This window comes from Pleurodeles waltl, chromosome 7, assembly GCF_031143425.1.
Source record: "Pleurodeles waltl isolate 20211129_DDA chromosome 7, aPleWal1.hap1.20221129, whole genome shotgun sequence".
Classification (NCBI taxonomy): domain Eukaryota; kingdom Metazoa; phylum Chordata; class Amphibia; order Caudata; family Salamandridae; genus Pleurodeles; species Pleurodeles waltl.
Genome location: NC_090446.1, coordinates 44,167,878 through 44,185,074, shown reverse-complemented (window position 1 = coordinate 44,185,074; position 17,197 = coordinate 44,167,878). Strand labels below are relative to the sequence as shown.

Below are 17,197 nucleotides of genomic sequence, written 5' to 3'. Positions count from 1 at the left end.
CACCCACACCATCTGCCCTTGCTCATAAAAATATTTTTAGGTTGAAAGTCCATGGGCGGTTATGGTGAGCCAGATGTTTTTGTTCAATTTGTTTAAACTAGTATAAGGTTAATTACCTTAATGTTTCCCAAACTGTTTGCCAGGGGTTTTAAAACGTTCAGAAACATAATCAAAATTTTGTTGTTACTTTCTCTTTAAGAAAGATTGGGTAGATTTGGGTAGAGGTGATAGCCTTGACTAAGTGCTGAAGGGCTTTAATTTACTACTGAACAAGGACATAATGTGACACCTGAATGTAGCGTATCAGAAGGCAATCACAAAAAAGACCATAGTGAATAAATAGAGCTATGTTAAAAAAGAGTAAATAAATGCACTGATAACATAGTGAGGCATGGCCTCTCCTGATGTTTGTTCTTGATTTTTTGTCCTGAATTTTGACCCTTTGTCCTGTATTTTTTACAGTCCTGTCCAGAATTTGCCTCAATGCCAGGTGGTCACCCTAGGTGGCAGTGTGCTGATACTACAGTGGCGACCCGGCAGCAAGTGTTGGGTGGGGAGTGGCTAATCTCCAGGGGTGAGGAGAGGAGGGGAGGAGCAGCAGCAGGGACGACAAAATGCAGCAACCTTAATACACGGATGCATTGTACATCTGTGCGCACTGCGTTTGTGGCGTTGATGTTGGCAGCACTGATTGTGCAGACGGGGTTGTCTTTCACCATTGTAATATGAAAGCCCCACCCCCACCTCTCTTTGCAGCTGGTTTTGGCTGCAAGAGAATGGAAAAGCTAAATACGACCCCACTGCTTGTGTGCTAGGCTGACCAGGCACAGTTTTATAGTTTTTGATAATGTGAGGGAGCGCGGCCTGTTACAATTTACTCAATTAATCGATTCGTTGGAGAAGTGCTGTTTTTAATGTGGCTTGTTTGCAACTTGCCACTTTTATGTTGCCCTGCAATGTTTTACACAGTTCTTCGTACCACAGTTAAGGTGATTATAAGCCCTGCGTACAAGAGATGAGATGAGAGATGTTATTGTAAAAAGGCCTCTGACTGTGTAAATGTGTGCATAGAGACTCATATATGCCAACCCTCCCGATTCAGGTGGTAGACTACCGATTTAAAGCCTAGTCGAGTCATGCAGAAAGGTGGGTGCTTCTTTAACTTGGGGTGCACTGACGTCTCTAGAGTGGACCCAGATGGGGACCATGTCCCAGCTCCATTTGTTCTGGCCCCCCTTAGTCCCACCACCACAGCTGCTGAATGTGCTAGGAGGTGATACAGGAATCAAGCATTGGCAAAGCTAAAGGGTATCGCCAATGAGACAGCTATCGGCTTTGTCAATGTGTTTGTTTAGCTATGTTGTACAGCAGAGAGGCTACTGTGCAACATGGCACTGATGTGGCCAGTCACTGTCACATTTAAATTTTATTGTTGATTGGGAAGGACCTGGGACTGGAAGTAAGGGGAAGGGAAGGCGTGGGGCAACAAGGATGGAGGGTAGTGGGATAAGGGGGGCATGGACAACAGAGGGAGGTGCTGGGGCCAAGCTGGCGACAATGGAAAGTGGGAGGGATAGGGTGGGGCAAGTAGACGGACAGTGGCTGGTCGGTGGGTAGGAGCACAATTAGAAATGGGCAGCACTCATGGGTACTGAATATGTGCACTTATTTAATTTTAAGGGGAGATCTCTGGCACTTCTCTGAAGGGTGCAATACTTCCAAGTGCTTCTCCCAACTTGGCACAACCAGTTAGGTCACGATAGCTTAACAAAAAAGGCTTAGGAGACATTTTCTCATGAATAGAAATAGTAACTCTGAAGAAACTTGAAACCACCCACTGTCATTCATTGCAAAGTACTTTGGGGCTGACATACTTTTTTAGCGCTGCATTTGCGTCATTTTTTGACGCAAAAGCAGCGCAAACATACAAAATATAATTGAATTTTGTAAGTTTGCGACGCTTTTGCATACAAAATTATGCAAAGCGGCACTAAAAAAGTATAAATCAGGCCATTTGTCTTTTTCGGGTGTACGTGATCTTGTGGCACTTGTCTCTATTCCTCGTAATATGATGTAATTTGCCTTTCTTCACCCTCCGCTTAATAAAGTTTCTTTCTGTTCAGCCACACTGGCCTAGGAAGCACTAGCATGCAGCTGGTAGTGTAAAAACATGGGGGAATATTCAATAAATGGAATAATTACTACATTTATCCTGCATCCTAGATCGTTTCTCTGTGCCAGCCTCACTGAGCTGTTCTTTTAAGAAGTTCTGGGACAGAGGATCGTAGGTTTGGGTTTCCAAAAGCCCCTCTGCAGGCCTCAATATCAATGATGTTGAAAAAGTCATCAGAAGACCCGTAAAATATGGCGCCCTATCATCCTGAATCAAACCTACCTTTTCCTAGCTAGATGGTGGTATCAATTAGTCAAGAAAATGTTTACAAATGTTTTATATTGTAACAGACACTAGTGTATAAAAGTTGTCCGAGACAAAGAGAAGGGGTCTACGCTGGAGTTGATGCTGATGATACGAGAGCTGAAGCTGATGAGAGCAGATTAAATTATTGACCGCCACCTCCTCTGTGTGAGCTACTTGACTTTGGGGCTATTGGGCATGGTATTGCTGTTTACTTTGCTGCAGAATAGACCTGCTTATTATTGGAGAAGGTACCTGGATAAACTGCTGCGGTGCAGTATGAGAGCTGAGAGCACATTGTACTGATAGTCATGGGAAACTGTGTTAGTTTTAGGAGATTGATTACTATTTAACTTCATGCAAAATATTCTCAGACTACTTTAGAAAATGAGACTAGATTGTTGAAACATTGTTTTTGTATGGGAGCTCATTCAGGGAAACAGAGATAAATAGAGTAAGGACAGACTCAGGACACACTTCCAAAAACAAAAGTAAATATGTCAGACTATCCAAATTCCCTTTACTGGCTCTAACAAAGTTGACTTAATACTGGCAACTATAATTTGCAATATTATATTGCAGCTTATTATCATACCTAACAGCTACTGAACTAAAGATCCATACTGAGGGCACAGGAGACGAAACGGTAAGTGGTAGCAGGAAAAAAATAATTGATCACATGAAGTGGAAGATGCCTTGGAACGGGATTTTTAAATATTTTGTGACCTAAATTGGGTCGCAAAACATTAATGCTTTAGTGACTACACAAAGTTGTAAGTCATTCCAAATGAGAAGCAGTCTTCATGGGACCCCTCTGCCTTTGAGAATATTGAAACACATATTTTTAGGCGAAGGCATTGATCCCAAGGACTACTGTCTACTCTTACAAAATGGTAGTTACATTTTTCATTTTTTACTAAAAACATCTCATATTGTTTTAAAGAAAACAGGTTGCATTTAAAATCATAAAAAACATCCTTTATTTAAAAGCAGTCACAGAGATGGTGGTCTGCTGTAGTCTTCCTTTGATGGCTGCGAGTCATAGTGGGTTACAATTTGTGACCAACCTCATTACCATTCATGAGTTAGGTCTTTTGGGACTGTCTATGAACCAGGTTTTTATGAGCCCCTGTATTAGCATACAGGTCAATTAACAAAAACAGAATGGATTCAGTAAGTCAGCACACAATTTGCAACCATGTCTATTGAATGTATTCTTAGTACATCTGGCCCTAGGCCAAAATACTGCCTCAAGAAATTTCAAGTCCCAACACTTTTCTTAAGGGTACTTCTAAGTATGAGTCATCAGCAAGGCGGGGTTGTAGGCAGAGCTGTGCCCCACTTAGATTTAGAGATTATAGCAGTTTGGTTGGCATGTTTGATGTAGCAGGTTTTACTTTTGATTTTTAGGTTTATGTGTTTTGTTTAATTATTTCAAATTTATACCAACGTGTAAATATGTAGTTTTCAATTGTTGTTGGCCACAGTGGGTGGGGGGGCATGCCCAGTCTGCAGGGGAAAGGAGCTGATGCAGAGAGCACAGGGTGCAAAAAGAAACAGTTGGGAGAGGGTATCAGTGGTTCCTGGCTGGGTGCTGACAGGACAGCGTGCAGTGGCGTACGAGGGGAACAAAGGTTGGCATCGGCTGGGCATATGGGGTACAAGTGCTTCGGGGTGACGGGGGCCAGAGTAGCGGAGATAAGGTTGGCCCGGGGAGTGGGCTGGTGATGAATCTGGAGGCCAGGATCAGGGAACAATGTTGTGCAGATGAGGAGACAGAGGCCTTGTAGGAAAAATTGTGTAGGACCAGGGAGCAAGGGACCGAGTAGGTGAAGCTGGTTAAGAAAGCAAAAGGGGCATTGGCCAAGGGCGGGGCTAGAGGCCCCAGAGGGCACTGGCTGTAGGTGCCAGCTGAATCTGAGGATGGGGTGCAGGCAAAAGGCGATGGGAGTGTGTTTGGAACGGTAACTAGCGACAACACCCCAGGGTGGAGCACCTAGGTGGAGAGTGGATCGAGGCATGCAGTGGAGACATCAAAGAGGAAGGTGACACCAAAGGGGAGTATGCCGGCCCCAGGGCGTTGGTCCAACCAAATAGGGAACTGCGAGGGAAGGGGGCCCCACAACCTTCCACAGCAGCAAAAGCTAGAGAGGTGGATGCGTTTGATTGTCGGGACAAGCTGGAGCTTGACTATGAGGATGAGAATGATGCATGGGAGGAAGGTGAGGTGTGTGAGAACATTGAGGATGGTCAGACGACCAGGCCAGGGTTTGCTGGTGAGACCCAGGTGGCAGGTGTGACCACAGAGCTGGAGAGAAGGGCAGACACTGGAGGCACACAAGGGCATCAGAAGCAGACGGGCCCATCTGCCACATGACTAAAGTAGGAGGCTGGCATGCCAGCAGGTGAGGAGGATTGGTGGGCCATGTGAGATGCACCGAGGGGCGGGTTGAAAAGGAAGTCATGCAAATTCATTGGTTTGGGGGATGGGGTTATTGAGAAAGAGGGTGACTCTCAGAGGGTGGCAGGGGAAAAGGCAGAAGGTGGTAACAAGGAAAGTTAGATGGAGCTGGTGGTGGTAGGGGTGATAGGAAGCGAGGAGGACAAAGAAGAGGCTGGGCACAAAAAGCGGTTACCCTCTATAAGGATGGCCATGCCGCTGGGATCACATCTGTCAGACAAAACGAAAGGCAGGATTTGGAAACATGAATATGTGGTTGTCTTTAAGCTCTTCATAGGGATATTCAGGCAAAAGAGGGGTCGAAAGAGGAGGAATGGGAGTTAGCCTGGAGACCCAGGAATACCATTACCATGGAGAACTGGACGTCAGTATTTTTAATATACACCGGCATCTATCGTGACAGGACCCCTGACAGGGCAATTGTCTTGTTTAAATACATGAACATCATTAGGAAGGCCCAATTGCATTATGGCCAGTTTGCCTGGGTTAGCTACGACAAGGAATTCCGGGCTCGAGTTAGTGTCAACCTTGATAAGTCGTGGGGAGACGTGGATTCATAACTCTGGATGTAGTGGATGTCATCCACCCAGCCTACGGCATCGACTCATACAGCAAACAATTTGCCTATCACTTAAAAGTCCTTTCAGCCGTGCCCCACTCAGCAAGGGGCTGGTAGTGCAGCTAACACTGGGGCCAGAGGCATTTCGACAGGGGGAATCATCTGAGGTGTGTTGGAATTATAACAAGGGTTTCTGCAGCAGGAACCTGTGCAGATTCAAACATGAATGCTCAAAGTGCGGAGGCAGACATCCCATCACACAATGTTTTATGCTGGCCAGCCAGGGTCGGGCGGATAAAGGACAGCAGGGCCCTGCTGGTCCAAAGGGCTCCTAAGCTGATTAAGTTAGAGGTAATTGTTGCCTTGGCTGGCCTGCTATCTGGAGGTGGATGTTGCATTGAGACTGGAATGGGGATTTCAGGAAGGTTTTTGAGTGGGTTACCAAGGCCCTAGGGGTCGCAGATGGGCTGACAATTTGCGGTCAGCAAAAGAGCTGCCAGATGTAGTGAGGGCAAAATTGTCCAAGGAAATGAAGGAAGGGAGGATTGCTGGCACTTTCTTCGAATGGCCACTGTTAGATCTCATTATTTCTCCTTTGGGAGTGGTACTGAAGAAGCAGGAAGGGAAGCACTGGTTGATTCATGATTTGTCATGGCCAGAGGGGACGTCGGTTAATGACGTCATAGCTACAGAAGCTACTAGAGTTGTGTATGCCTCAGATGATGATGCAGTGGGTTTGGTACGACAATGCGGGCAGGGGGCTTCCATGGATAAATGCAACATCAAATCTGCATTTCGTTGACAATCTGTTCATCCAGTGGATTTCTCTTTGTTGTGGATGCAGTTTGATGGGGCTATTTACATGGGCTGGGCATTCCCCTTGGGTTGTGCCATTTCATGTGCACTATTTGAGGCTGTCAGCTCTTTCCTACAGTAGGTCTTTGTGAAGGGGAGTGGGCACCGAGGGTTACACACTACCTGGACGACTTCTTTTTTGTCGACAGGGCGGGCTCAGGTGAGTGCGGCAGGGCGCTGCGCCATTTTGAAGCTATAGCTGATGGTTTCGGTGTGCCCTGGCTACTGAGAAAATGAAGGGCCCCAGTACATCTCTGTTTTTTTCTGGGGATTGGGCTAGACTCAGTTAACATGATTGCATGTCTGCCCCAGCCGAAGGTGCTGGATTTTCATGCTTTTTTAGAGGAGGTCGAGTGAACAACGGTTGGAGCTTTGGAAGGCGCAGAAACTGCTAGGTTTCCTTAACTTTGCTTGCAGGGTGGTTTGGGGGTAAACATTTTGCAGGTGGCTAGTGCTGGCTTTGTCTGGTGCAATGCTTCCACATCACAGGATTCGAATGTCCATGGCAGTGAGAGAGCTGATTTGGGGGTTTGGCACTGTCTTCTTGATGATTTCAATGGTGATTCTATGTGGTTTCAGGAAAAAAAGATGGTGTGGCAAGTCCAGATTTTCTCGGATGCGGTTTGGAGCACATGGTTTTAGATTGTCTTGGGATGGCAGGTGGTGTGAGGAACACTGGCCACAGCAATGGCTGCAACAAGGGTGCAGCATTGCATTTTTTGAGTTTTCCCCTTTCATGGTGGGATTGGCTGTGAGGGGTGATGAGTTGCACAACAGGAGAGTATTGTTTCACATGAACAACATAACGGTGGTGGAGCTGGTGAACAGGCAGAAGGCACGTGACTTGAGGGTTTTGAGGCTGCTATGGCAATTTATACTGTTGTGCTTGTGCAAGAATATAATTTTCAAGGTGGCTCATGTGCCAGGAGTGAACAATGTTTAAGCTGACTTGTCACCTGAGAAGACGTGTCGAATGACGGCTCCCTTGAGCTAACGGGCTGACGAGCCTTGGTGAGGCACCTGCGCACCAGAGTGGTACATAAACCTGAGAAGACGTTTGGTGGCATTTCAAGCAACCCCACAAAATATGCTGCTCTCTGCTGATGACGAGCGAAACCCAGAAACACGTGTCCAGAGATACACAGCATATGCAGCACCTACTAAGGTGAAAGACTTTGATTACTTTTGTTAATGTTAAACGAATCTGACTGCATTTACCAAGATGCATTGGGGCCAACTTTGTGCTGGAGTGTGAGGCAGTGTGCTCCCTTTTTTTTGCACTGTGTCGAATGACGGCTCCCTTGAGCTAACGGGCTGACGAGCCTTGGTGAGGCACCTGCGCACCAGAGTGGTACATAAACCTGAGAAGACGTTTGGTGGCATTTCAAGCAACCCCACAAAATATGCTGCTCTCTGCTGATGACGGGCGAAACCCAGAAACACGTGTCCAGAGATACACAGCATATGCTGCACCTACTAAGGTGAAAGACTTTGATTACTTTTGTTAATGTGAAACGAATCTGACTGCATTTACCAAGATGCATTGGGGCCAACTTTGTGCTGGAGTGTGAGGCAGTGTGCTCCCTTTTTTTTGCACTGTGTCGAATGACGGCTCCCTTGAGCTAACGGGCTGACGAGCCTTGGTGAGGCACCTGCGCACCAGAGTGGTACATAAACCTGAGAAGACGTTTGGTGGCATTTCAAGCAACCCCACAAAATATGCTGCTCTCTGCTGATGACGGGCGAAACCCAGAAACACGTAACCAGAGATACACAGCATATGCTGCACCTACTAAGGTGAAAGACTTTGATTACTTTTGTTAATGTGAAACGAATCTGACTGCATTTACCACGATGCATTGGGGCCAACTTTGTGCTGGAGTGTGAGGCAGTGTGCTCCCTTTTTTTGCATCTCTTTCACAGTGGCATTACTTTCGCAGCATGGCTCCAGGAGTGGAGGAGGTCAAGATGGTGGTCCCTACGGAAGTTTGGTAGTGGGGGCTTGAGAGTTCTTAGGCTGGTGGAGAAGTCTTTAGCCAACTCTACCCGGAAGAGTTAGCTAGCGTGAATGGACTTTCAGAAGCTCCTCGAGAAAACAAGGTGGACCGGGATGAGGGAGCACAAGGACAGGGAAGGATCTGTGATGCATAATGTATTGGAATTGATGGACAAGGGTTTGTCTTCGCCCACTATTGCAGGCAAACTGGCTAGTTGGTCGTTCTAAAGCTGTTGTGGGGTTTTGACCCGGATGACAAAATGTTGGGGAAGATCCTGAAAGGTTGGAACAGGGAGAGACCGGGTTCGGGGAGGGGGTTGAAGGAAGACACTACATTTGAGCTGCTGGTTGATGTTTTGGATTGTTTGGGGGGCTGCTGTTATGACAAGTTTGAGGTTTTTTTGTCTTGCTTCTGTATGATTTGGATGTTTTTTGGGGCGTTCAGAGTGTCAGAAGTTTTGGGTTTGGCCCGTGATGGAGGCATTTGGAGCGACAAGGTGCATTTGGAAACCGGCGATGTGGGGATATGGATGAGGAGGTCTAAGATGGATCAGGTGGGGAGAAGGAAGTGGATTTGTTTGAATGAAAGGGGTGTGAACTGGCGTGCGTAGTGAGAGAATAAAGTGCGTTTTTGGCATGGCTGCTGTGCCGGCAAAGGGATATTTTTTGTCGTCAAAAGAGTAACTAGGTCACAGCTTTTCACCTGTTGGCAACGCTAAGCAGGGTGGTGGTGGCGGCAGACCAAGATCCTACTGTGTTCGGGACCCATTCTTTTCGGATTGGGGCTGCAACATTGGCAGCGATTGGGGTGGGGAAGGTCTAGGATCCGTCAGATTGGCAGATGGAAATCAAAGTGCAGTGAGAGATAACTGTGGAAGTAACAGTGTGGCTGGGAGTTTTGGGGAGGTGCAGTGCATGAAGTATGTCCGCTAACCTATTTCTTTTCTTCCTAGGGCGTTTGGCTGAGACATGGATAGTGGAACATTCCTTTGTTCATTGGGTGGCAAAGTATGCTGAGCGGCTGAATTATGGCTGAAATTTGGGACCGCCAAGCAAACAGCATGAGATGCTCTGGTGGGGCAAAAGGGGTATGAGATGGGGAAGTTTTCTGCCTGTTTTGGGCTCGATGATGCCCCAGAGAGGCTGTCCTGACATGCTGCTAGTGCACTTGGGGGAGAACAACTTGGTGCAATTGTCGGGTCTGGAACTGCTGCAACACATGTAGCAGGACCTGAACATTCTAAAAAAAAAAACTGTATGGGACTTGAGTAGTGTGGACGGAATTTGTGCCACGCAGTTCGCGGAGGGGTACGGTAAAGCACGCAGCAATTGACAGGGCTCGCAAAAAACTGAAGAGAGCCATGAGGGATTTTTGTGCGGGTCATGGAATAATGGTGGTGGCTCATGGGGTTTTTAGTGAGAAAGAAAAGGCACTTTTACATGATGAAGGGGTACACTTTTCTGATTTGGAACTTAGGGAGGTGATGGCAAGTTTGTGGAATGAGAACATTTGGTGTGGGAAGAGCCTGTAGGCGTGATGGTGTTGCAGCAGTGCATGGAGCCAGAGTGGGGCAGAAAAACACCCTTAGGGTTTTTTCTAGGTGGCATTACATCGGGGGTGGAGAGTTAGATGAGGGGAGGAGGAAGAAGGAGTTCAGGTAAAAGGAAATCTGGGAGTAGGTTGGCTGGAACAGGTGAATGAAGTAGTGTTTAGAGGATGTTTTGGAAAGGAAGAGAGGAGGCTCATGGTGATGGTAGGAAGTAGCAGGGGTGAAGGGCAAAAGAACGAGTGAGGCATTATGAGGAGAGAGTAGTGAAAGAGGAGCAAATGAGAAGACAGAGCTGAAATGTTACACAGTTCAATTTGTTGTGTTGCTACATGTTACAATGTTTATTGCAATCCTGTCCTAATAAATGGCCTTTCACACAAGATTGGAGTTGCAATGCTTTCCCAGGATGCTTCTGTAAATTTCTAAAAACATTAAAAAGCAGGTGACTATGCATGCATACCCATTGCTTCATAAAGGCTGTCATCTTTTATTGTTTTTGTTATAAAACTGTACAGCACGCACACAGGTTGACATCTTTGCATGTATTTGGAAATATAGTTAAACAAAAGCATTCAAACATGGCAACTGTTGTGTACGTAAGCTCAGACATCTTGTAATGGACTGAAAGGTCATTCAAAGATAGGCACCCGTGTGTGTTCATGCATGGGAATGCTCACACCAGGGAAGACATTAGAGAAGTAGATGAAAGACCAATTTACTATCAAATATCTTTATTCGGTTTATAAAAACAAACAATAAAAGATGCAATCAGAAAGCATAAAATTTCATACAAGCAATAAGCCTTTCCATAAATACACTGCATCAGATGAGAAGTGAGCCACATTAAAACAAGTCTTCACATCCAATAATAACATTAGATAAAACAAAGCCAGCCGAACGCAAGTAAAATGAGTTCCAGCAAACAGTGGGAATATAAAAGAATTGCTCATTTTTTTATAAAAAGAACAGAACACTATAAAATTCAGCCTGTCCTCTACAGGGGATAAAAACAGACTCAAAAGCACTACCACGAGAAATAGTCAACAAATGGTAGCTACGATTCATTCTGAAATGAGTCAATAACAACCTGTGGTGATTCAATCAATCAATCAATCATAGTATTTATAGAGCGCGCTATGTACCCGTTAGGGTTTCGAGGCGCTGAGGTGGGCGGGGGGTGGAGAGGCTGTTTAGCGGTCGAAGAGCCAGGTCTTGAGGAGCCTTCTGAATGTGAGGAGGTCCTGGGTCTGGCGTAGCGGAGTGGGGAGAGAGTTCCAGGTTTTGGCGGCGAGGAAAGAGAAGGATCTGCCGCCGGAGGTCTTGCGCTGGATTCGGGGTACGATGGCTAGGGCGAGGTTGGCGGATCGGAGTTGGCGTGTTGGGGTGTAGAAGTTGAGTCTGGTGTTGAGGTAGGAGGGTCCGGTGTTGTGAAGCGCCTTGTGAGCGTGGGTAAGGAGTTTAAAAGTGATCCTCTTGTCTACCGGGAGCCAGTGGAGTTCCCTCAGGTGTGGGGAGATGTGGCATCGGCGGGGTATGTCGAGGATCAGTCGGGCGGAGGCATTTTGGATCCGTTGGAGTCGTTTGATGTCTTTGGTAGGGATGCCTGTGTAGAGTGCGTTGCCGTAGTCAAGTCTGCTGCTGACGAGGGCCTGGGTCACCGTCTTTCTGGTTTCTGTTGGAATCCACTTGAAGATTCTGCGGAGCATACGAAGGGTGTTGAAGCAGGAGGAGGAGACGGCGCTGACCTGTTTGGACATGGTGAGGGCGGAGTCCAGGATGAAGCCGAGGTTTCTTGCGTGGTTGGCAGGGGTGGGCGGGGGACCAAGGGCGGAGGGCCACCAAGAGTCGTTCCAAGCCGAGGGAGTGCGCCCGAGGATGAGGACTTCCGTCTTGTCGGAGTTGAGCTTCAGGCGGCTGATGTTCATCCAGTTGGCGATGGATTTAAGTCCCTCGTGGAGGTTGGTTTTGGCGGTGAGCGGGTCATTGGTCAGGGAGAGGACGAGCTGGGTGTCGTCGGCGTAGGAGATGATGTTGAGATGATGTTGGCGGGCCAGTTTGGCGAGGGGGGCCATGTAGACGTTGAACAACGTAGGGCTGAGGGAGGATCCTTGGGGGATGCCGCAGATGAGGTTGGTGGCTTTGGAGCGGAACGGGGAGAGGCGGACTCTCTGAGTTCTGTCGAAGAGGAAGGATGAGATCCAGTGGAGGGCTTTGTCTTGGATCCCAGCTTCCTGGAGGCGGGTCAGTAGGGTGCGGTGGCAGACTGTGTCAAAGGCGGCGGATAGGTCGAGGAGGATGAGGGCTGAGGTTTCGCCCTTGTCCATTTGAAGTCTGATGTCATCTGTGGCGGCGAGGAGAGCACTCTCAGTGCTGTGGTTTCGTCTGAATCCGGATTGTGAGGGGTCCAGGATTGAGTTGTCTTCGAGGAAGTGGGTGAGCTGAGAGTTGGCGATCTTCTCGATGACTTTGGCTGGAAAAGGGAGGAGAGAGATCGGTCGGAAGTTTTTGAGGTCGTTGGGGTCAGCCTTGGGTTTCTTGAGAAGGGGTTGGATTTCTGCGTGTTTCCAGCTGTCCGGGAAGGTGGCGGAGGAGAAGGAGAGGTTGATGATCTTGCGGAGTTCGGGGGCGATGGTGGCGTTTGCTGAGTTGAAAACATGATGAGGGCAGGGGTCCGTAGGGGAGCCTGAGTGGATGGTGTTCATGGTTGTTATGGTTTCTGCATCGTCCACGTGGGTCCAGGCGGTGAGGCGGCAGTCGTGGGAGGAGACGCCGGGGGTGGAGTCTGGCGGTGGGCTGGAGTTGAAGCTGTCGTGGATGGTAACGATTTTCTGGTGGAAGAAAGTGGAGAGGTCGTCGCAGAGTTTCTGGGAGGGCGGGATGTCGTTGGAGTTGGCTTTAGGATTTGAGAGTTCCTTCACGATCCCGAAGAGTTCTTTGCAGTCGTGGGCGTTGTTGTTGATGCGTTCGGTGAAATGGGTGCGCTTGGCGACGCGGATCCGTTGGTGGTGTTCACGGTTGGCGTTTTTGAGGGTGGCGAGGTTGTCGGGTGTGCGATCTTGGATCCATTTCTTTTTGAGCTTCTGGCAGATGCTTTTGGAGGTTGTAAGGTCATCTGTGAACCAGGCTGGTTTTTTCTTTCCTTGGATGGCGGTGTGTTTCTTTAGGGGGGCGAGGGTGTTAGCGCAGTCGAGGATCCATTGATGGAGGTTGATGGCGGCTGTGTTCGGGTCGGTTGCGTCGGGTGGAGGGTTGTTGGTGAGGGTGCTGGCCAGTTGGTCCTGGGTGATTTTGCCCCAGCGGCGGTGGGGAGGTGGCTGGATGCGGTGATGTTCTGTGATTTTCTTGTAGGTGAAGTGGACGCAGTGGTGGTCGGTCCAGTGGAGTTCGGAGGTGTGGCTGAAAGCGATTCGACATGTCCAAAGAAAGATAAGGCTCAATAAACACAGTGGTTACAATGGGATATATCATTTCACAGAACTTTTATACAGTGCCACACGCTCTCCCTCTCTTTTGGTATTAAAACCTCACATAGGCAACTAAAGCGACACACTTAGCACCATAAAAATCAAGCAGTATCTTAATTGATTTGTGTCCCTGTCTATTTGCGGAATTAAAAATAGCAACAATGCTCCTAGTAAAAGTGATGCTTCTAGCAGACACCAGGGAGGACCATGACAAAGAGGACTCAAATTGGACACTGACATAAGTAAAAGTTGGGAAAAGACTAATAATACTTTTATGTATCATAAAAAGTATTGACTTAGTAGACTGAGGACCTACCAATATAACATGGGATTTGTAAAAGTTGAAATTTAAATTAGGTGTGTCAAACAAGAGAATTATGCAGACAATCCAACCACAGAATTCAGCACACATAGAAAAAGAAACAAATGAGGAAAAATAAACATATTTCTCCTATTTATGCATCTCATGGGGTGGTGTATTTGGTGCATTCCCAGGTCTACAAGTTTTTGTAAATCTGGGAATGCGTCACAATCTATGGATCCTGCATGGGAACACCCACCCAACACCATTGAAAATGCCTTCCTGGTGCAGGATAACGTAATACAGTGATTCCCGCTGCGCGACATTACTCAAGATCTATGTAGCCTCGCAGGGCCACTCAAGGTGGCCTTTCATGGCTTCAAGAATCTCACTTAAGGTTTGCATCGCTCTACACCACGTTGCGTGGACAAAGCAGGCCATACAAATGGCCCAGAATGTGCAAAAGGATTTGTTATTTTGTATACAAAGAACAAAACCTTAATAACACCTACAGCTTATAGGCATATATAGAGGAAAAATAAAATCAAACAAGAGATAAACTATAATTCAATAAAGCAAATTTACAACCACTATTTAAAAACAAACAATGCTGCACTCATGGTAGTGGTTCAAACTTTCAAATCCATGTTAGTGATCATTAACTTATCACAATTTAAAAGATGCAAGATGAGGATAAAGAAGATTATAGTACATGACAATCAAAGATTTCAGCGTTGACTGTAAAGTTCTGCACCCAATAAAAATACTTTGTTCTCCAATTTAGAGTCAGGGTTTGATAGTGAGTCTGAAAGTAGACTCTAGCATGCTACAAACTATAGTGAAAATTGCAATGTATCTCACAAGCACATTCGCTTGCTCAGGGACCATGCAGACTTCCTCGCTCTCCTGGATCTTACTAGTGTCCAATAGGTCCAAGAGGCAAAACGGAGAACGAAAAGCTGTAGTTCCTGCTTCCATGTTGACTCCTCTTCCTTCATCTGGATGAACAAAACAGCCCCTCTTAGCTCCTCTCCATCTGTGCTTCAAGGACCACTCTGACAACCTCAGTGCATTGGGAAGACCTGATCCAGCAGCATTTTCTGCAGTAATTTGGACAACTTTAGCTTGGGGACTCCAAAATCCTGGACTGAAGACAATAATTTTTTTTTAAAAAAAATGGGAACCCACTGCAACCCTGCCATCTGCCAGTCAAAACTGGATCCGCAGACTAGGCTAAAGAACTTCCCTACCTGATCCATACAGGTAAGATTGAGGTGCATGTCTTCTGTCACTTGATGGACCCTCAACATCTACCAATTACAAGATTGTTAGTAAAAGAAAAGAAGACATCATCCCAGGTTGAGTGAGAAAGAAAGATCCTGTGGGGTCTATAAGGGTCAGTGGTATGGCAAAGCCCTTACTGTATACTTTGGATAAATGTTTGGATACATGTGTATTCTCACCCCCATTGACATTTTATTATTTCTAATTGGGCTTTATCATGCATATGTTTAACCTCTAGGAATCAAGGAATAAAACTGTCACTGAGAGTACTGGCAGGATAAATAGAGTGAGAAGAGGGTGCCCTGTGGATAAGCTGTGTCCTGAGTCAGTTGGTAATGTGAAGTGGGTCCTAGTGGGCATGGTTGTGTTATTCAAAACAGTTGATGAAGCTGGAGAACGACTGGTTGACTCTGAATTGTTGCAGGGAGTTTCTGGAGGGTCAGTAATGTTGTGAACTAAACCATGTCTCAATAAGTATGAGTCCTGAAAGAAGAGAACAGAGTAGACAGGGTTAATTATCACAAAGCACATACATCAGGCACCTGACATTGTCTGTGTTACAAAACAATCCCGACAGAGAGACACATATACATGTACCATCGAGCTCACAGATATACAATGATGTTGGCTATTTAAAACAGTGGACCTGCTTTGGTGAAGAGAGTTAGTTGCTGTCCCTGTTTGATGCTAAAAGGGGATATCCAGTGAAAAATATCACAAAGAGTCTTAAAAAGCCAAGCAGACAACATCGAACAAAGTTGCATCCTAGAATGGCTGCTCTTGGTGATGACGGGCTGGGTAAGGAGAACTGATTTGTTTTTTTTTGCACTGGACCCCCAAATTATAGTTCCATTCACTTTAGTTCCCCCAAGACATTAGCATCAATCCATGGATCCCAAGACAAAAAAGGCCATGATATGTTATTTGTATGGTACTTTTATACTCGGTCTCTCTTTATTTAAGGATTTTAGTTACAGTGAGCACAACCAATTAGAGATCCAGCTTCCTGGTGGTTAATTAGTTACCTTACGTCAGCCTATGATGAGGTTCAAGGTATATGCTTTGGTTGCATGAGTATGGGACTCACAACAATGGGTGTTATCCAGTGTTTACATACTGTAAATATTGCCTACATCTTTTATGTGTTGCATCTCTTTGGCTCATCTTTTTGCAGCTGCGCTGTGCCTTTATTTGTTGCGCCTGCTTCCCTTTAACTATTTTGCACAGTCTTGGAAATAACAAGTATAAAACAACATCTGAATCACAGATGAATTCATGGTAATTTGACTTATTATAGAATTTGATTCGGACAACTGTACTAGTATATTATTTTTAATAAACACTTCAATGAATCCTAGGGGACTATGATTCTTTGATTACTAGTTTACTATAGGCATATATCGGGATACTGTGGTTTTAAGAGCTAGTGTTGATTGTATGTTAATCGTTAAATGTGCCTGTGAGCTTTGGGGACATACATTTAGTGGGTTATTTTAGTACTGTGACCCTTCAATAATGTGCACCCCCTGTAGTCTGCAGACATTTTACAGGGGGATCCCTTATAGTTTTTTGATTTTTCCATTTGTAATATTGTAAAGAATTGTAATTTTGTGAATAGCATATACGTCTGTATGCACTAAAAGTACTATTTCTTCCTAAAGAAAAAGCACTGCCTGAACATTGATTTAATAATTATTAATTGCTGTTTTGCAGAATTCTGAGTTTCTAGGTCGCAGTACTTCGTTGAGACAGCCTTGGAATGCTCTGGATTGCTACCACAAGAACCAAGAGCCAAAAGGGATTCTTGGTTCTTCTTAAAGTAGTCCATAGTATGGGGAGATCCAGGCAAGAGACCTTGGGTATTTAGCTCCAATAACTTCTGATTGTCCTAGGACCGTCCGGAGCTGCATTTTCACAAGCAACTCTCTGATAAAGAAGCTGAGTGAGAATATTAGTGAGCTTGAATTGATTGATTTAAGTGAGTGTCTCAGCCGGTGTGTGTGTATGTGCGTGTGTGTGTGTATGTGTACTGGCTGAGACATCAGTAAATAACATTTATTTAATCCTTAAAAAAACCCAGTCTGAAATTTTACTCAACAATACAGGTGATACAAGCATTTACAGATGCAACAGGGCTCCTCTTGCCTGACCCTCTGTTACAAAACCCTGAGATGGGTAGAGCTTTATCTGCAATGACATTCAGATAGATGGTGGTTTGTTAAGCACTTGCACTAGCATATACTCATGTTACAAAGGTTCACTTGCCGCACTCCACTCTTATCTCAATCTGTGAGATCTTCTATGAGAGGCA

At 46.0% G+C, this 17,197-nt stretch overlaps 1 protein-coding gene across 4 annotated transcripts in view; it reads right to left on the bottom strand.

Annotated features, from left to right (window-relative positions):
* Positions 1–17,197, bottom strand: part of LOC138303593 (putative DBH-like monooxygenase protein 2) — a 186,845-nt gene that overhangs the window by 83,230 nt on the left and 86,418 nt on the right. For 3 of the 4 annotated variants that reach the window (XM_069242866.1, XM_069242868.1, XM_069242869.1), the window contains exon 13: positions 13,285–15,369. The exons of the other annotated variant lie outside the window; for it this stretch is intronic. In XM_069242866.1, the coding sequence (XP_069098967.1) occupies positions 15,121–15,369 (249 nt within the window). In that variant the 3' untranslated portion in view covers positions 13,285–15,120. Of the gene's footprint in view, positions 1–13,284; positions 15,370–17,197 lie in introns of those variants that run through there. 4 annotated transcript variants of the gene reach the window in all.